Source organism: Salvelinus alpinus, chromosome 35, assembly GCF_045679555.1.
Source record: "Salvelinus alpinus chromosome 35, SLU_Salpinus.1, whole genome shotgun sequence".
Lineage (NCBI taxonomy): Eukaryota > Metazoa > Chordata > Actinopteri > Salmoniformes > Salmonidae > Salvelinus > Salvelinus alpinus.
Window position 1 is genome coordinate 23,726,041 of NC_092120.1, and position 20,420 is coordinate 23,746,460.

General features: G+C 43.3%; 1 protein-coding gene across 3 annotated transcripts in view; it reads right to left on the reverse strand.

Moving 5' to 3' along the window:
• The window catches only part of LOC139564201 (discoidin, CUB and LCCL domain-containing protein 1), a 28,485-nt gene extending 8,432 nt beyond the window's left edge, over positions 1-20,053 (reverse strand). The window contains exons 1-14 of one of the 3 annotated variants that reach the window (XM_071383495.1): positions 19,892-20,053; positions 12,751-12,972; positions 11,809-11,946; positions 5,868-5,919; positions 5,630-5,702; positions 5,284-5,417; positions 4,987-5,024; positions 4,206-4,400; positions 3,777-3,889; positions 3,431-3,605; positions 3,145-3,237; positions 2,250-2,343; positions 1,807-1,847; positions 1,608-1,715 (exon numbers count right to left, since the gene is read on the reverse strand). In XM_071383495.1, coding sequence (XP_071239596.1) covers positions 1,608-1,715; positions 1,807-1,847; positions 2,250-2,343; positions 3,145-3,237; positions 3,431-3,605; positions 3,777-3,889; positions 4,206-4,400; positions 4,987-5,024; positions 5,284-5,417; positions 5,630-5,702; positions 5,868-5,919; positions 11,809-11,946; positions 12,751-12,972; positions 19,892-19,979 — 1,564 coding nt within the window. In that variant the 5' untranslated portion in view covers positions 19,980-20,053. Of the gene's footprint in view, positions 1-1,607; positions 1,719-1,806; positions 1,848-2,249; positions 2,344-3,144; positions 3,238-3,430; positions 3,606-3,776; positions 3,890-4,205; positions 4,401-4,986; positions 5,025-5,283; positions 5,418-5,629; positions 5,703-5,867; positions 5,920-6,578; positions 6,808-11,808; positions 11,947-12,750; positions 12,973-19,891 lie in introns of those variants that run through there. The other 2 variants (XM_071383494.1, XM_071383496.1) reach the window with 2 other exon arrangements.
• Between the last annotated feature and the right edge of the window lie 367 nt (positions 20,054-20,420).

The following is a 20,420-nucleotide window of genomic DNA, read 5'->3' on the forward strand; positions in this document are numbered from 1 at the left end:
ATCCCAAACGTGAAGCACGGAGGGACCGGTGCACTTCACAAAATAGATGGCATCATGAGGGAGGAAAATTATGTGGATATATTGAAGCAACATCTCAAGACATCAGCTTGGTCACAAATGGGTCTTCCAAATGGACAATGACCCCAAGCATACTTCCAAAGTTATGGCAAAATGGCTTAAGGACAACAAAGTCAAGGTATTGGAGTGGCCATCACAAAGCTCTGACCTCAATCCTATAGAAAATTTGTCGGCAGAACTGAAAAAGCGTGTGCAAGCAAGGAGGCCTACAAACCTGACTCAGTTACACCAGCTCTGTCAGGAGGAATGGGCCAAAATTCACCCAACTTATTGTGGGAAGCTTGTGGAAGGCTACCCAAAACATTTGACCCAAGTTAAACAATTTTAAAGGCAATGCTACCAAATACTAATTGAGTCTATGTAAACTTCTGACCCACTGGGAATGTGATGAAAGGAATTAAAACTGAAATGAATCATTCTCTCTACTATTATTCTGACATTTCACATTCTTAAAATAAAGTGGTGATCCTAACTGACCTAAAACAGGTAATTTTTACTAGGATTAAATGTCATGAATTGTGAAAAACTGAATTTAAATGTATTTGGCTAAGGTGTATATAAACTTCCGACTTCAACTCTATTTAACGAAAGGACCTGCTCCTATAGAAGAAACCTATTTGAATTCTTAACTAATTAATCAACATCCTTTTTGAAGGACAGCTTTTCGTAAATCCAGATATTTATAAATGAGGACACCATTAACGAGGGCACCATCCAAAGTACTTATGCATAAATCATCAGATACATTTTTACTTGATTTGGAAAATAACATATACTTGGTTTTACCGGCATTAAGATCCAATTTCAGTTCAACAAAGGCTTTCTGCAGGACAGTAAAGGCCGATTGAAGATTCACTAGAAGTTGACGGAACATCCATTGATCGAACTAGAGGCTGGGAGAAGGTTAGGCAGCCAACTGGCTGACCAGGTTCAATTAAACCACCATTTCGCTCAAATAAAAAGCCTGCCGAGATAAAATGCTGATTGAAAGCATCACTTATCTCATTTTTCTCAGTAATGATGCCAGAGTCTGACACAACTTGCTTAGGCAGGGAAAGAGAGGAATTTCCACCCTTCAGTGCATTAACTGTTTTCCAAAATGTTTACAGATCACCAGGAGAGTCTGAGATAAAACTTAGATTTAGCTTTCTTGATTGAGGAATTTCATCTATTTCTCAATTGCCTTGAAAATATACCTATCAGCTACAGTCAAGTTTTTCTAGCCTTGGCCCCTGATTTATCAACATAACAAGAAGAAATCAGCCAAGACATCAGGAAAAAAGTTCTATAGAGAACCAAAAAAGGATTTGTTCTATTTTTTACTCTAAGGCATTTAAAGGAAGAGTGTTTGTCTGCCAAAGAGATAAAGATAGATAGATAGAACAATTCTATAACTAATTCAGGGTCAGGCATGCAGCTGATAGAGGAAAGGTCAGAGTAGTACATATCATGAAGAAAAGCTTACGGGTATATACCCAGCCTCACTGGCATGCTCTTTTGAAAAGGCTGGGTTGTTTGTGCATTCTTACCATTGAGAGGAGGGTTGGGTAAAGCATCATGGACACCCCGCTCTCGAGGGTAGGAGATAAGCTCAGAGTCGGGGCAGGGGAGGCTCTTCTCCTGGAAACTCTGAGAGGCTTCTGGACAGACAGACAGACAAAAACACTTTCAGAGAGGTCCTGGAAGAGTAGTAAGAGTAAAACAACAGTGAGCAATGCGCAAGAATACCTTTGGGTAAGGAATAGTTTTTCATGTGTGCAGCTTTTTTCCTATAAAAGACAACAAGACAACAAATCAAATTAATCGAACTACACCATAATGACTTGTCATAACATTGCCATAATGTGTCAGAATAACATTGGAAAGTATGTGGACACTTTTGTGTTATCTGGGCGTTTGTTGGCAGCTAAGGGCTAGATTCTCTGAGAGCCGCGCTAGCCGACATCCGTATAGCGGTGTCGGAGATGGCAGCGGTGTCTGAGGTGAATTTAACATGAGTCGGATGGGTGTGGCTTCGTAACAATGACCACACTAGCAGCCGCTCACCGTTTTGACAGCTCTAACGCAGTTACACCTCCGACAGCTATTGAGCTATTGCCGGTTAGCATTGGGAGGATAGCCAGTAAGTGGGTGTTGTACTGCTAACTACATATGGTATAGTGTTACAATACCTTCTTTTCCACCAGACTCCAGCCAACAGACAACTAACACACAGGATCAGTCCGAGGACCACGCCCACCGCAACTATCACTGGCTGATTGGAGCCTGCAGGGCACAGGAGGAGTCATTAGCATGCTAGGCTGAACGGTCAATACAACAAACAACCACTGCTGAAGAAAGGCCAGCTTTAAACTATTATTTAGCTATGTGCTTTATAACAATGTGAAGGAAGTCCAGTGTCAAGCAAATAAGCAATCTAACATCAAAATCGATACTGTCGTACAATTTTTACAGCTGTTATAAAAGGCATGGTGGCTCCAAGGTTTATTCCGATCAATAAAATACAAATGTAATTCCTCAGAAACTGCTGCAGTTCAAATTGAAAAACATAAAGTACTTTAAAAAACCCTAGAGTCAATGCCTGCATCCGTGTGTAAATTTAATTACCATAATACAAAAATCCCTATCAAAATCCATCTGTTTAGGCTAGATGTCGGCCTTCCGCATCTGCGATGGAAGTTGGCAGAACTATAGCTTTGTTTGTCAGACCAGGAGACATCCCAGAAATAAGGTCTTCTCATGATAATGTCTGTTTGGGCTACAAACTAATATATGGAAAGATGAGACTTACACGAACACGATGGTGTTCTCCATTTTGCTCTACGACCCCCACAAGCGTCACGAGACTCGTCGGAAGTCGGCACCACTGATCTGCCAATTGCCTTGAATACGTTTCTCAATGCGTTTCTATCGGCTAATAGCAGCAGGGCCAAATTAAATGTTTAATCAAATAATAATGAAATGTATATTTTTTTTATACCTAAATCTCCTAAAATTCTAACTCAAATAGCAAAATGATCCCTGAAAGGATTAGACTTTTAGGGGTTTGAACACATAGGTACATACTCAGGCTTGAGTCCTTTATGATAACAGGGCCCTCTGTGGGGACTGGATTGAGATGAGGTGTTGTGCTAACATCAACTTTTAAGGATGGAGACCCTATAGAGAGAGTTGGAGAATATGATATGAATGGCATCCAGCATACAAGCTACATTCGCTCTTGCTGATGCCACAATTGGAATTTACCGTACAATATAATGGAGAGTTTATTCTAGTGGCTCAGTTGCTAAGAGCATGTAGTATTCACATCTTCTAGACTGTTTTTTATCTGGAATGTATGGTTGAGCCTTACCCCCAGAGGAGCGAGGCCTGGGGTGGATCTTGGGGAGAGGGCAGCCCAGGACCTGGACGTGTGCCGAGGCTCTACCTTGCCAGCTCTGGGGCTGCAGCCGGAGGTACCGGACCACCACCGGAGGAAACAGGCTATTGAGAACCCTCAGATAACCATCAGAGTGGGCTTCAAACACCTACAGGCCAAGAAGTGTGACATTAACAAAGCTAGTTCTCTTAGATGACTAACAGCACTTCCCTGTTCTACGGCCTCCCACAGTCTCTGTTTGCTCAGCGCAGCTATGGAAACTTAGCCAAGATAGGAAATTCATCAGTAAATGCCGAAGAAGACATTGCAGGCAGCGTACCTTTTTCTCTCTGCTGAGCGCAGCTTTGTAGACCTTCCAGTTGTGGCGGTCTTTGCTAAAAAGGAGAACGTAAGATTCGACGTAGAAGTCAGCCGATCCCCTTGTTATTATTCCTGGGAAAACACAGCGTGTCTTTTTCAACACTCCAGACCACATTCATAATAGGCTACACACGGATTGTTTGGGAAATCTAACTAGAAGTTAGCCTATCAACATCAGAGCTGGAACTGGATTTTTTTTTTTTCATCCAATGAATAGAGTTTTGAAATCAGCAAAATAGTATTTTGAGTTCAATGAAAAAACAGTGGTTTCTATCTTCATATTTTCATTTTAACAACAACTCAAAGCTAATTATAGTGGATGTAGTAAATTAAACTCCTATTTTGGCCACGAGGGGAGAAGAACATCACCTCATAAACTTTCACTGACCTGTGACACTGCTCTTGTCTGTAAGCTCTAGCTCCAGCCAGGGCTCCCGGTCACTAACGTCCGATGCCCAGGGTAGTAACTGTCCCTCGGCATCCATGTTCTTAGGAGACCATAATACAAGCTGCCCCAGTCGGTTCACTTCTCTCCAGATGGAAGATGCATTGAAACCAGACACAGTCAGTTCATCATTACACTCTGTTGGAGAGGAGAGGCAAGAAGAGAGTTGAAGTGACAGAGTATCAGGGCCAGCTCTAGCTTTTTGGGGGCCCTAAGCATCTTGCGGAAAAACATTTGACTGGCATCCCTCTTGACGGTGGAGAGAAAAATGTATGTTTTAAAGTTCATTTCCTGCAATTCTACACATTTTGCTAAGGGGGGGGAGAGAAAATGTTGCAGTTTTAAAGCACATTTCCGGCAATTCTACAATTTTTTTAATGACTTATTCCATGTTAATATGATATCTGAGTGAGAATGATTAACAAAATCAATGGTGCGTGCCCAGTCGGTATTCGGACATGAATACTACAAGTTTAGTTAGCTGGCTAGACTAACTGCCAAACGAAAAAATTGTTAGTTGACATAGCTAATTGAGTGAGGGACTGACTGATATAACAAAATAAAAACTGCAGATGCACAACCAAATTTCAAAATTGCACCTGGTGGCCCTAAGCGACCGCTTATGTCGCTGACAACTGGAACCGGCCCTGCAGAGGAAGATAACTTGCAATAATGACTTGAACAGCTAATTCAGTCCGGCATTATATCTCCTGGTTCCGCTTACCTTTGGTGAAGACCAGCTTCTTTTCAGACAGTGATCCCCTGTCAAAAGAACAATGTTCATGAATGGCATCCCTGTATACCATAAGCAAGAGCGGATCCATATACAGTAAGTGGCCCACATTTCAGCTCCCCAATAACCCCTACAGAGGTCCTGATTAGATTACATTATATGAAACAGATTATATGAAAAGTTACCTTTCTGAATACAGCAAATATGAACACAGTATGTCATCATGAATCATGAATACGCATCCCTTTCTCCCAAACCCATATCAATATGATGTGGATAGAAACATACATCTTGGACAGAATTCCGTTGGCAAAGCTGGACTCATAAAGCGTGAGGCTCCTCCCACGGGTCACAGTGATCTGTCCTCCTAGGTTGTCTGACACCACCCCGGCATGGACCGCAGCTTTGCACAACACTGACGTCTGGGTGGGGTGGGGGAATGTGTGTGTGTGTGTGTGTGTTTGTGAGAGAGAGAGATTGAGAGAGAGAATAAGAGAAAGAGAACAAATAGTTTCAATAAACTTTTGCATCTCTCCACTGTTTAGCCTTCTTCAAGTGGCCAGTGCAACCGGTGTCATTATCACACAGCTGAGTTGATGAGGAAGTGAAACTGGAGCTGAGGCAGTATACTCACATCTCTGTAACCCTGCTCAGAGTGACCACATATGTCCCCTGTCACGTCCTTACACCCAGCAGGACAGTACACACTGGAGAAGAGGAGTCACGTGTCACAGAGGTCCACCATTTCACACACAGTTTCTTTATATCCATATGTTAATAATTCCTCAACAAGCTTGTAAAGACAAAATTTGGGTCACAGCAAAAACAACGCTGAGCAGTCACTACTGAAATAGCCAGAGTTGTCCACTTACCTAAACTGCTGAGAGACAAAATGTGTTCCTCTCTGTCGACACGAAATGAGACCTGGTATTGAAATCAAATAGAATATGGGTTTGTAAACAAACAAAACAAAAAACATCTGTCCACTCAGGATAATTCTAAGGAACTTTGCAATGGACGGGTGAGTAACACAAACAGACAGGCACACGCATACACGCACATATACAGACAAGTATACAGACGCACATACAGTATACACATACACATGCACGTACAGGGGACTTGTGATTGTTACTGTAGACGTGACTAAGTATTTTGTCCTCTGTGACTTAACTCACAGAGCAGAGAGAATGCCTCTTGTGTGTTAACGTGACAGAGTGCAATTTGTGGCACTGGCTCCAGACATAGCTGCATTTCATAAACAACTGAGTAAATAACAGGAAACAGGGATATACAAACCGCTTTAGCTCGAATTGGAGAAAAAAACTAGTGTAAACGTACACTATTTGTGGCTGTAAATTGGGTAAAAGGTCATTTAATGACCCCAAAAAAGATCAATGCACACATCGCTAATTGTCACGCTGGTATAAATGATTCAGGAGACAGGCGCAGGAATGCGGAATCGTTTTTTTTATTAAGCCCCAAATTACAGCGTGCCGTGTAAAGGCACAGGGACGAAGACCAAACAAACACGTAACAAAAACACAGGGCTGAAACCCCCCCCAAAAAAGAGCGAGGAGTACCTTGAATAAATAACACTAGCGCACAATGATTATTACACGGGATGAGACCCGCAATCATCTGCGCAATCCACAAGGGCACGAAAGCCCAAAACACACAGCACAGGTACTCACATGCACCAACAGACATAGTAACAATAATCTACAAGACCATGGTGAACAAAGGGCACATATATACAAATACTAATCAGTGAGAATAGGGGCCAGGTTTGCGTAATGAATGTTCCGGAGGGATCCGTGACACTAATTCTACTACCAATGAGGCAACAATGTCAAGTCAAAACATCTCCTTCTTTTGGGAATGATTTTCACAAGTATGTGGTACATTTTTACAATTTGAAGCACAAAAATCAAAACAGATAATCAAAAGGGCTCATGTTTCAAAACTCTAAGCACATTTTCAATTGACTGAGTACAACAGACACATTCACAAAGTCACTTGTTTACTGCACCAAATCATTCATTTAGTTGGGACACATATTCAATCTAAGTATTGTATCTGCTTTTCAAAATGCAATATTCAGTTTACATTTGATATGATTTTCTTGTCATTTGTTAACAATACAATACAGCAGCTACTCTTCCTGGGGTCCTGCAAAATTAAGGTAGTTCTACAAATTAAGGTAGTTCTACAAATTAAGGTAGTTCTACAACTGTGCCCTCAGGCCACTACTCTACTACCACATATCTTCAACACAAAATCCATGTGTACATGTGTGTATAGTTGTATGGTATCTTGTCTGTGTATGCATGTGTCTGTGCCTGTGTTTGTGTCTCTTCACAGTCCTCGCTATTCCATAAGGTGTATTTTGATTTGTTTTTTTTAAATCAAATTTTACTGCTTGCATGAGTTACTTGATGTGGAATAGAGTTCCATGTAGTCATGGCTCTATGTAGTACTGTACGCCTCCCATAGTCTGTTCTGGACTGTGAGGAGACCTCTGGTGGCATGCCTTGTGGGGTATGCATGGGTGTCCGAGCTGTGTGCCAGTAGTTCAAACAGACAGCTTGGTGCATTCAACATGTCAATACCTCTCACAAATACTAGTAGTGATGAGCCAGGAGAGATTAACATGCATATTATTACTGTTAGCTCTCATACATTCAAGGGCCAGATGTGCTGCCTTGTTCTGAGCCAATTGTAATTTGTCCAGGTGCGACAAAACTAGGGCCTGTAGGACCTGCCATGTTGATAGTGCTGTTAACCTGTTGATAGTGCTGTTAATATCTGGGATATTCGGGACGGTAGCGTCCCACCTCAACAACAGCCAGTGAAAGTGCAGGGCGCCAAATTCAAAACAACAGAAATCCCATAATTAAAATTCCTCAAACATACAAGTATTTCACACCATTTTAAAGATAAACTTGTTGTAAATCCAGCCACAGTGTCTGATTTTAAAAAGGCTTTACGACGAAAGCACACCAAACGATTATGTTAGGTCAGTACCTAGTCACAGAAAAACACAGCCATTTTTCCAGCCAAAGAGAGGAGTCACAAAAAGCAGAAATAGAGATAAAATGAATCACTAACCTTTGATGATCTTCATCAGATGACACTCATAGGACTTCATGTTACACATTACATGTATGTTTTGTTCGATAAAGTTCATATTTATATCCAAAAATCTCAGTTTACATTGGCGCGTTACGTTCAGTAGTTCCAAAACATCCGGTGATTTTGCAGAGAGCCACATCAATTTACAGAAATACTCATAATAAACATTGCTAAAAGATACAAGTGTTATGCATGACCATCCGTAACGTAGAAGGGAGAGTGGGTCTGTTCCCAGGAATCGCATGGATCTCGACACCCTCATAGCCTTGACCATCCGTAACGTAGAAGGGAGAGTGGGTCTGTTCCCTGTCGCCCTTGCTCGTCCTCAAATTCCAACTCGCCTCCAAGGAATCCCGGAAATCCCCGAAGTCTACATTTCCGAGAGAATCCGGTGTCACCCGAGTTCCCTCGGAGATCACAGAGGGCTGTCGACTCGCCTCTTCCGGAGCCTATGCAACTGGGCAGGGCTAGATTGTCTCCTGCTGAGCGCTTACACAGACTGAACACCAAGAGCCATTAAAAGATCAGGCTCATCAGTAGTACACTCGTAACCCCCTATGCTACTCTGTTGTGGTGAGACCAGTCCAAATTCATCCGGGTGCTCATTGACTCTGGGGCTGACGAGAGCTTTATGGACACTACCCTTGTGTCAGAGCTGGGTATCTCCACTCAACCCCTTTCCATCCCGATGGACGTTAGAGCGCTGAATAGGCACTCTATTGACAGAGTCACCCACAATATGGTTCCTATCAACCTGCGAGTGTCAGGCAACCACAGTGAGACTATGCAGTTTCTGCTCCTGGAGTCTCCTCATGTACCCATGGTTTTGAGGTTTTAATGGCTCCAGAGGCACAATCCCCTAATCGACTGGGCTACGTCTTCCATCATGGGTTGGAGCCCGTTTTGCCATGCACATTGTCTGAAGTAGGCGCAGCCTGCCCCAGGACATCTCCCTGCAGGCTTGGGTAAAGCCTCGGATCTCTCCGCCATTCCCGCAGAGTACCAGGACTTACGGGAGGTTTTCAACTCTGGCCGCTCCACATCTCTTCCTCCACATTGGCACTACGACTGCGCAATCGACCTTCTCCCCGGCACCGCACCGCCTCGGGGGAGACTATATTCCCTGTCATGTCCGGAGACCAAAGAGATGGAGGGGTACAATGAGGACTCTCTCGCAGCAGGGATTATGCGTCCCTCTGTCTCCCCCCCGGCGCAGAGTTCTTCTTTGTGGAGAAGAAGGACAAGACCGTGTATCGACTACCGGGGCCTTAATGACATTATGGTTAAAAACTGTTACCAGCTACCACTCATCTCCTCAGCTTTCGAGACTCTCCAGGGAGCGGTCATCTTCTCCAAGTTGGACCTTCCAGACGCCTACCATCAGGTTCGGTTACGGGAAGGAGACGAGTGGAAGACAACCTTTAACAAGACTGGTGGGCACTACTAGTACCTGGTGATAACATTCGGACTGACCAACGCTCCCACAGTGTTCCAGGCCCTTGTCAATGATGTGCTCCGTGACATGTTGATCCGATTTGTGTTTGTCTACCTCGAGGACATCCTAATTTATTCCCGGTTAGCTCAAGAGCATGTCCTCCATGTCCGACAGGTCATCCAGCGTCTCCTGGAGAACCAGCTTTTCGTGAAGGCGGAGAAATATGAGTTCCATCGCTCCACCATATCCTTCCTAGGATACATCATCGCTGCAGGGAATATTCAGATGGACCCTGACAAGGTGAGAGGGGTGGTGGATTGGCCTCAACCCACATCCAGAGTGCAGCTGCAACATTTCCTGGGGTTTGCTAATTTCTACCGTCGTTTCATCTGGGGTTACAGCACCCTTGCTTCCTCGCTCTCTGCACTCACCTCTCCCAAGGTTCCGTTCTCATGGTCTCCAGCAGCTAACTGGGTGTTCTCAGACCTTCCCTACAGCTTCCATCTTAATCCATCTGGACCCATTCCCTCAGTTCGTAGTGGAGGTCGACGCCTAGGATGTCGGAGTGGGGGTTGTTCTGTCCCAGCGTTCTGCCCAGGACCAGAAGCTGCATCCCTGCGCCTTCCTTTCCCATTGTCTTAACCCCGCTGAGAGGAACTATGACATGGGAAATCGAGAATTACTCGCAGTTAAGATGGCGTTGGAAGAGTGGAGGCACTGGTTAGAAGTGGCGGAACAACCATTCTTGGTGTGGACGGACCATAAGAACATGGAATATCTCTGCACTGCCAAGCGCCTCAACTCCAGGCAGGCGAGATGGGCCCTGTTATTCACGGCTAACCGGATGTTTGTCCCGGATGCCTCTGTTCCGGTCCTGGAATGGGCACATTCCTCGAGACTCACCTGTCATCCTGGCTCCCGTCGGACCTTGGCTATCATCCGACAATGTTTTTGGTGGCCCGTATATCCTTGGAATTCGTCACGGGTCTCCCTCCGTCAGATGGCAACACCACCATCCTTACGGTGGTGGATAGGTTTTCCAAAGCCGCCCATTCTATCTAGTTGCCCTCAGCTAAGGAGACGGCCCAGCTCATGGTGCAGCACGTCTTCCGGATCCAAGGACTTCCCGTCGCCATGGTCAAAACCACCTCCATGGTCAAGACCACCGGACCCCTGCTCCCCGCTACCGTCTTGGGCAGAGGGTATGGCTTTCTACTCGGGATCTGCCCCTCCGGGTGGAGTCCCGCAAACTTTCCCCTCGTTTTATCGGCCCTTTCCCCGTCTCTAAGGTCCGTAGCCCCGCTGCTGTTGGCCTGCTGTTGCCCCGCACCCTCTGTATACATCCAACTTTCCATGTATCTAGAATTAAACCCCTGTCTCATAACCCTTTGTCTCCTGTTTCCATCACTCCAACACACATACAAACATTGGCGTACAAATTCCATTGGTGTAAACATGTGTGCATACATCAAACTGACTTCACGCCTGTGACTCAATCAACTCTAATGATGGACTTGAATGCAACTGGGTATGAAATTACAGCATGTATCCAGTCTCTTTGACACCTCAGTAATGGCTGTTTGTGCCTTTCAACTTGCTTAGCAGCACGTTGGGGGTTACCAGTGATGTAGGTGACGAGCAGAAAAACAACAATTATGATCACAGTGGGTGCTCTTCAGCACTGTTGTTTACATCAATGAGGTAGGGCCACTGTAAAAAATACAACTTAACCAATTGCTTAATCAGCATTATTCTGAGTTGAGTGGCCTTCAAATGGACAAGAATTTGAGCTAACGTGTTCACATTTGTTCACTCAACAAACTCTGCTCAAAGTGAGTGAATTTGAAAAAGCTTGTTGAGTAAAATTACAAATTCATGTTAACCTTTGGAAGGCAACACTGTATGTTGGTTCAGCTATATACCCAAATGTTGAGTATGCTGAGCAATGTTGAGCAAACTCACAATCCTATTGCAGCCTGACAATTGTATGTTGAATCAACTTTTTTTCCCTTCTATTTTTTCAACAGTGTGGGTCATTGCTTTCACTGAGAAAGTTCCACCGCAGAGCTACTGTACACATGTGGGAAAATAATATATTCTCATCAACAGTCTGTGTGTAATGTGATTGTATGATGAATGAATTCAATTAGATGAAGCATTTCCATATGTAGCACAGTTGTATAAACAAAGATAGCTATAGAAAGTAAACATGTGTGAGCAGTGTGTGATGAATTGGGCCGAACCTGAGTGTTGGTCTGTGGTGTAGGAGAACAGGAACCCTCGGCCTGAGTGATGGGGGCCAGAGTAGAATACTATTGTCACCTCATTGCTGTTTACAGTCACATTTCTCTCGGAGTCTTCAAGCTGTCCACACAGGGGGCCTGTGGATGACAGACAGACAGGCATGTGCGTAAGAACGCATACGACACACATGCAAGCGCGCACACACAAGGACTCCCAGATGCACGCATGCATGCAGACATACACGGGCGAATGCAAGAATGCGCACACACACGCACACACACACACACACACACACACACACACACACACACACACACACACACACACACACACACACACACACACACATCAGCACAAACATGACCAAGCTGAAAGCCTGGAGGCAGGGCAGTCTGGCTTTACACACTAGGTTAGTGTGTGGTCTCCTAGTCATGTTTGTGTAGTACTGCAGACCATCCATGCTTGTGTGAACTGATGACATGAAGTGAGCTCCAGAACAGCATGAAGTTGCCCCTAAGCAGGGTAACTGAATAGTTACAGCCTCTGGAATTGTCATCTAATATCTAGGAATGGCATCATACCCTTGTGCCCACAAGGTATGGCTGGATGCACCGTAGTGGCGTAGAATTGGCAGAGATGCATTGGCAGTGAAATTGTGTTGATGTGCTCTCTGCAGGCTACACTGCATGGCTTTTACTTGTAGCAAAGATAGGTTTTGAATGAACTACTTAACAAAAGAGACCGATCAAGTGGTCCATCAGAAGTGGGTGGATTTGTCTTAATGACAAGCATTAATTCAGTCAGTCAGAACCTGAGTGAGAATTCAAAATCTCACTATAAACATAGTTTGTCAATAGCATGTACAGTAAATCCCTTGTAAAAGTAGAGACAAGCACATAGCCAGTCAGGTCTGCGGCCCTGTGTGCACTGGAGAGTCTTACCCAGGCTGGGAGCTCCGTTGTTGGGTGTGATGGTGAGGGAGCCATTCCTGCAGCCCGGACTCCTTTCCACGTCAAAGTCCCCAAAGAGGAGGTGCAGTGTACGTCCCTTTGGAACTCGCAGTCTCCACTTACACCAGGAATCAACAGGGTAGGTCCACGGGTAGTTCTGAGAGGCCAGGGTGCCACTTTCTGTGGCCATCACAGTGTGCCCGCAGCCATTGCCTGAAATATGAGACAACCAAACGTACAGTTATAAGAGTTATTGTACTTGTACATAATACATCTGCCATATATGCAATGGTTTGGTGGCTAATTCCAGGCAAATGATATATCCTAACACTGTGTATGGTAATGTTGCTTTGGCATCCAGGGTACATCCTCAGTAATGTCAAATGTCCACACAATTACGATAAGGGCTATTTCCAGGAAATCCTTGACCGCTTGGTGTGTGGGTGTGAGAAAGTGAATGAATGCATGACTAGCAGTGTAGGCGGTACGGAGGGGCAGCTGGGGATTGTTAGCAGAGGGGACGGCCAAGTTCACCACTGTTTAGTCACAGTACATAACAGGGACTTCCATTAATGATGTTAATACGGTAAGGACACTATTTAGAGCTCTGTTAATTATCGGGCTCCTTTCCCAGACAAGGTGAGTAATAGGAGTCTCCGGGGAGGGAGCACTGAGTGTGCGCAGTAGAGCAGGAGATGTTTACACTCCTGGGATCATAACCGCAAGATTTCCCGAAAACAACCGGCCGCTGAAGCAGTCCTCCTCAACACTGTTGGACACTGCTTACAGTAAAAAGAGATTGAGGGCCCTATGCAATCACAACTATTGAAGTGGAAAATACTATTATTCAAAGGCAATGAGAAAGTGTGTTTGATTGTGTCATTTGAATCCAAAACTGCAATCATAACTCTTTAATTGGGTTAACATGTTTGATTGAACAATACCCTCTGTTTCGCACTCCTCACAGGGACTAATCCTCAATACTACAGAGTGTTGAGCAAACTCATCATCCTTCCATTCTGTTTCTATTTCATTTTAATCAATGTTTTCCTGCTAGTTCTCTGTGTCGTACCTCTTCTTTGTGCCCTATTCTTACATTTTTCCTATTTATTATAATTTTTTAAATTGTATTTAACCTTTATTTAACTAGGCAAGTCGGTTCAGAATAAATTATTATTCACAACGACGGCCGACCAAAAAGCAAAAGGCCTCCTGCAGGGATGGGGGCTTGGATTAAAAATAAAATAAAAAATGTAGGACAAAACACACATCACGACAAGAGAGACAACACAACACTACATAAAGAGAGACCTAAGACAACAACACAGCATGGTCTACCTCTGTCGCTATGACTAACTATTCTTTTGTAACGGAAAGAACTCAAATATTTAGCTAGACACTTAATGTGACTGTTTGGATGAGTCAGTGCATTAGGTCAGAGAGGTAAGTGCTGTGGGGTTGGCTGGCTGGCTTTAAAGTTGTACTGTGGTCAAACCAAGGACACCCACGCTCCCAGGGTAGACAGTGCAGTTCTCCCTTGGGTTCAAAATTAAGTTTGCGCGAAGAGTTGGTGGTCTCTGTTACTTTCCACTCACATGTCACATACATGTCACATACACGTCACACTGGTTAGCCTTTCCTGTCCGGCTAAGAGACTCTTTCAATCATAGTACATAACATTCTATCTTTCTTTCTTTCTCCTCTCTCTCTCTCTCTCTCTCTCGCTTTCTTTCTTTCTCTCTCTCTCTCACGTCTCTCCCTCTTTCTCTCACTAACTCCCATAACTTCTCACCGCTACCGCCCCTTTTCCTGTCCCTTAGGATTCCCTGGAAATGCCAGCGCGACAAACCGTAGCTGTGGGCAACAGAGCGTGGATCTGTGTCACCATCCAGTCTGCTTGGGAGCAGTATTCCTTGTATTCTGGGGACTTTTTTGGGTTGGCAGGCTGGCCTTCCCCCCTACACTCCTCCCCTCTCACCCTGTCTTTGACCTGGCCTGTCTCATGACGGTCTTGTCTAGTGGGGCTCTCTCTCTCTCTTTCCTCAGTGCTTGGGATCAACCTAAGCTTTAACTCATGCGTTATAGCTGTTGGTTGTTCCATGGAGTGAATAGCCTACACCCTGGCATTCCTGCTACTGACCCATACGTGCGTCCTGCTTTTAGGTCTCTCTAGACAGACTGGGCTTTCCAACTGTCTCAGACATATAATCAAACATTTAAATTATGATGGATATCCTTCTGAAAACCCTCACCTTCAGGGGCAGATATACCAAAAGTAATAACACAAGTTTTAGAACACCCACTCATTCAAGGATTTTTCTTTATTTTTACTATTTTCTACAGTGTAGAATAATAGTGAAGACATCAAAACTATGAAATAACACATATGGAATCATGTAGTAACCAAAAAAGTGTTTTATATTTGAGATTCTTCAAATAGCCACCCTTTGCCTTGATGAGCTTGACCAGCTTCACCTGGAATGCTTTTCCAACAGTCTTGAAGGAGTTCGCACATATGCTGGGCACTTGTTGGCTGCTTTTCCTTCACTCTGCGGTCGGACTCATTCCAAACCATCTCAATTTGGTTGAGGTAGGGTGATTGTGGAGGCAAGGTCATCTGATGCAGCACTCCATCACTCTCCATCTTGGTCAAATTGCCCTTACACAGCCTGGAGGTGTGTTGGGTCATTGTCCTGTTGAAAAACAAATGATAATCCCACTAAGCGCAAACCAGATGGGATGGCGTATCGCTGCAGAATGCTGTGGTAGCCATGCTGGTTAAGTGTGCCTTGAATTCTAAATAAATCACAGACAGTGTCACCAGCAATGCACCCCCACACCATAACACCTCCTCCATGCTTTACGGTGGGAAATAAACATGCAGAGATCATCCGTTCACCGTCTCATCCGTCTCACAGACACGGCGGTTGGAGCCAAAAATATACAACTTGGACTCCAGACCAAAGGACAAATTTCCACCGATCTAATGTCCATTGCTTGTGTCTTGGCCCTAGCAAGTCTCTTCTTCTTTTTGGTGTACTTTAGTAGTGGTTTCTTTGCAGCAATTCAACCATGAAAGGCCTGATTCACACAGTCTCCTCTGAACAGTTGATGTTGAGATGTGTCTGTTACTTGAACTCCGTGAAGCACTTATTTGGGCTGCAATTTCTGAGGCTGGTAACTCTAATGAACGTATCCTCTGCAGCAGAGGTAACTCTGGGTCTTCCATTCCTGTGGCGGTCCTCATGAGAACCAGGTTCATCATAGCGCTTGATGGTTTTTGCGACTGCACATGAAGAAACTTTCAAAGTTCTTAAAATGTTCCTTATTGACTGACCATCATGTCTTAAAGTAAAGATGGACTGTCGTTTCTCTTTACTTATTTGAGCTGTTCTTACCATAATATGGACTTGGTCTTTTACCAAATAGGGATATCTTCTGTTTAACCCCCTACCATGTCACAACACAACTGATTGTCTCAAATGCATTAAGAAAGAAAGAAATTCCACCAATTAACTTTTAAGAAGGCACACCTGTTAATTGAAATGCATTCCAGGTGACTACCTCATGAAGCTGGTGGAGAGAATGACAAGAGTGTGCAAAGCTGTCGCCAAGGCAAAGGGTTGCTATTTGAAGAATCTCTTGAAGAATCTCAAATACAAAATATATATTGATTTGTTAAACACTTTTTTGGTTACTACATGATTCCATACAGTTGAAGTCGGAAGTTAACATAAATCTTAGCCAAATACATTTAAACTCGTTTTTTCACAATTCCTGACATTTAATCCAAGTAAAAATTCCCTGTCTTAGGTCAGTTAGGATCACCACTTTATTTTAAGAATGTGAAATGCCAGAATAATAGTAGAGAGAATGATTTCTTTCAGCTTTTATTTTTTTCATCACATTCCCAGTGGGTCAGAAGTTTACATATACTCAATTAGTATTTGGTAGCATTGCCTTTAAATTGTTTAACTTGGGGCAAACGTTTCAGGTAGCCTTCCACAAGCTTCCCACAATGAGTTGGGTGGATTTTGGCCCATTCCTCCTGACAGAGCTGGTGTAACTGAGTCAGGTTTTTAAGGCCTCCTTGCTCGCACACGCTTTTCAGTTCTGCCCACAAATGTTCTATAGGATTGAGGTCAGGGCTTTGTGGTCAGACCCATTTGGAAGACCCATTTGAGACCAAGCTTTAACTTTCTGACTGATAACTTGAGATGTTGCTTCAATATAGCCACATCATTTTCTTCCCTCATGATGCCATCTATTTTGTGAAGTGTACCGGTCCCTCCTGCAGCAAAGCACTCCCACAACATGATGCTGCCACCCCCGTGCTTCACGTTTGGGATGGTGTTCTTTGGCTTGCAAGCGTCCCCCTTTTTTCTCCAAACATAACGATGGTCATTATGGCCAAACAGTTGTATTTTTGTTTCATCAGACCAGAGGACATTTCTCCAAAAAGTACGATCTTTGTCCCCATGTGCAGTTGCAAACCTTAGTTTGGCTTTTTTATGGCGGTTTTGGAGCAGTGGCTTCTTCCTTACTGAGCGGCCTTTCAGGTTATGTCAATATAGGACTCGTTTTACTGTGGATATAGATACTTTTGTAACTGTTTTCTCCAGCATCTTCACAAGGTCCTTTGCTGTTGTTCTGGGATTGATTTGCACTTTTCGCACCAAAGTACGTTCATCTCTAGGAGACAGAACGCATCTCCTTCCTGAGCGGTATGACGGCTGCGTGGTCCCATGGTGTTTATACTTGCGTGCTATTTTTTGTACAGATGAACGTGGTACCTTCAGGCGTTTGGAAATTGCTCCCACGAATGAACCAGACTTTCGGAGGTCTACAATTGTTTTTCTGAGGTCTTGGCTGATTTCTTTTGATTTTCCCATGATGTCAAGCAAAGAGGCACTGAGTTTGAAGATAGGCCTTGAAAGACATCCACAGATACACCTCCAATTGACTCAAATTATGTCAATTATCCTATCAGAAGCTTCGATTGCCATGACATAATTTTCGGGAATTTTCCAAGCTGTTTAAAGGCACAGTCAACTTAGTGTATGTAAACTTCTGACCCACTGGAATAGTGATACAGTGAATTATAAGTGAAATAATCTGTCTGTAAGCAATTGTTGGAAAAATTACTTGTGTCATGCACAAAGTAGATGTCCTAACCGACTTGACAAAACTATAGTTTGTTAACAAGAAATTTGTGGAGTGGTTGAAAAGCGAGTTTTAATGACTCCTACCTAAGTGTATGTAAACTTCCGACTTAGTTTTGATGTCTTCACTGTTATTCTACAATGTAGAACATTTTAAAAATAAAGAAAAAACCTTGAATGAGTAGGTGTTCTAAAACTTTTGACCGGTAGTGTAGTAATAACTGGACAGATGATCGGGAATTGTAGTCAATCATCAGCTCTGTATTGGGCCAAAATGTATTGACTTCTTTGGGGGATTTGCTGGCAGGCCCTCACAGGTCTGTACTACCAGACAGGATGTTTAGCTGTGTAATCTATCACTACACAATGCTGCTGTGTCAATCAGAGCATGACAACACACCCTGAGTTTTTCATAGACCAGGAGAGGATTGCTATGTTTTTTCTTATACATTTGTCTCTTGCTTCTCTCTGGTGCCAAAGTGATTCAGAGGAAGAAATGTACCATGAATTGGTCATCTTCCTCTGTGAAGATACTAAATCCCCAGCAGCAAAACAAAATGCGTCAAGAGAGCCCAGATCTGCGTGGACATTCACAGTAAGTTTCCATATATGTGTGATTCATGTTGACCCCTGCCTGATTGTGAAATACTGTGTCAACACAAGGGGTACACTCTCTTCTTGTTGCATGTCTTCCTGCTAGTCTTCTTGTGGGGAATAGTGGGGGGAAAAAATACGTATATATGTTTTGTCACATACACCAGGTGCAATTAAATGTGTTGTTTTATAGGGTCAGCCGCAGTAGTACAGCGCCCCTGGAGCAAATTATAGTTATGTTCCTTGCTCAAGGGCACATCGACAGATTTTTCACCTTGTCGGGTTGGGTATTCAAACCAGCGAGCTTTCGGTTACTGGCCCTGGACCACATAGGTAAACACAGATGAGAGTTCACTATCTGCAATGGAATGCCACCATGACATCACAGATGACCTTTGAACTATCGGGATTTTGTGCTCCAGACAGACCCAAAGATATTAGTGGCTTTGGTTTGATCCACCCCATGTGTTGGAGAGTTATTCACAGGAGCACTGAGCCAGTGTTGTTACAACTAGGCATTAACTATACCCTTATATTAATTTAAACCCTATCAAAGCTAGTGTTGTTGACTACTTGCATGCACCCCTTTTGCTGAAGTCAACTGTATGTGTGACAGGGTTTTTGCATAAAATATTTACTCTCGGTAATGACTTGAAAGGATTCTCAGCAATGGAAAGGATGCTCAGTTTGTCGTAAATACTTGGAATGACACAAGCAGAACTTCTCCAAACGAGGATTGGTACTCACACCATTTGCCAATAAGAGTGAGTTACCAAAGAAGGGCAGTGTACCTTTAATTTACAAATACAACAGCTACCTTGTTTATGAGGACTTTTATAAGAAACCTGAATTAAACTCATGCATCATCTGATTGATCAATAATCTATGATATACACCTTCTGAAAACTGGGAATTGCAGCAGGAGCACATTGTCTATTTATGTCACCAATAGCCACTTTAGAAAATGTCAAACGGTTTCAAATGTGGACATTGTGTGTAGCCCTCAGCCAACAAAAAAAATAACATAGAAAGTGATGACAATATCTTCAATAAAGTAAGCACCACACAACATTAAAATGACATGAAGATAATCTGTGAATATGCTCATTTATGTAGGCTATTCATGTCGATTAAACTCAGTTTACAGTACCAACTAAATTCCACAACTTTTATTATATAAATATAATAGCCTACAATTTATAGAGTTATTTGATCATTATCCAGTCAAGGCTCAGAGTAATTATCTCAATACAAATATCTTAAGCGATTTATAAAAAAGATAGGTAGTCTAATGTCTTTGGTGGTCTATTGCTATACAAACATTATACTATTCTGTACATTGACCATATACATATACAAGGGAATAAATAGCTTACCCTCCTGTCCGTTGACAATTATAAACACGACACTAAAGACGATCCAAAAATTCACAGCATCTCTAATCTGTCCAGGTTTCAAGAACATGATTTCCGCGGATAAAAGCAAGAAGTAAACCCTCAAACCCCGGGATAACACTACTCAGTTCACTTCTGCAGAATTTACTAAATTACGAGGCATTGAATATTTACGATTGGGCACAGGGAGATGAAGTGAGATCTCATTGGCTTCCAGATGTGTCAATTAAATCACTTCAAGAATCGCTTTCCCAAATAAGGGGGTCTTGCTAGATGTGGACTCATAAATGCTGATCTAAGGTCAGTATAACTTGTTATTTATTGTCGACCGCGGGGATACGCTGGTCCTAGATCCGTGCTTAGTGACAACCACCCCCTAAAACTTGAAATGACTTGAGTTGTGCAAAATGCATTAGAGCAGGTGAGAACACATTCCCTATATTTTCTGAGTTTAATTGAGTGCTAATAATTTATTAGCCTAATAAAACTATGTGCGCTCTATGATTAGCCT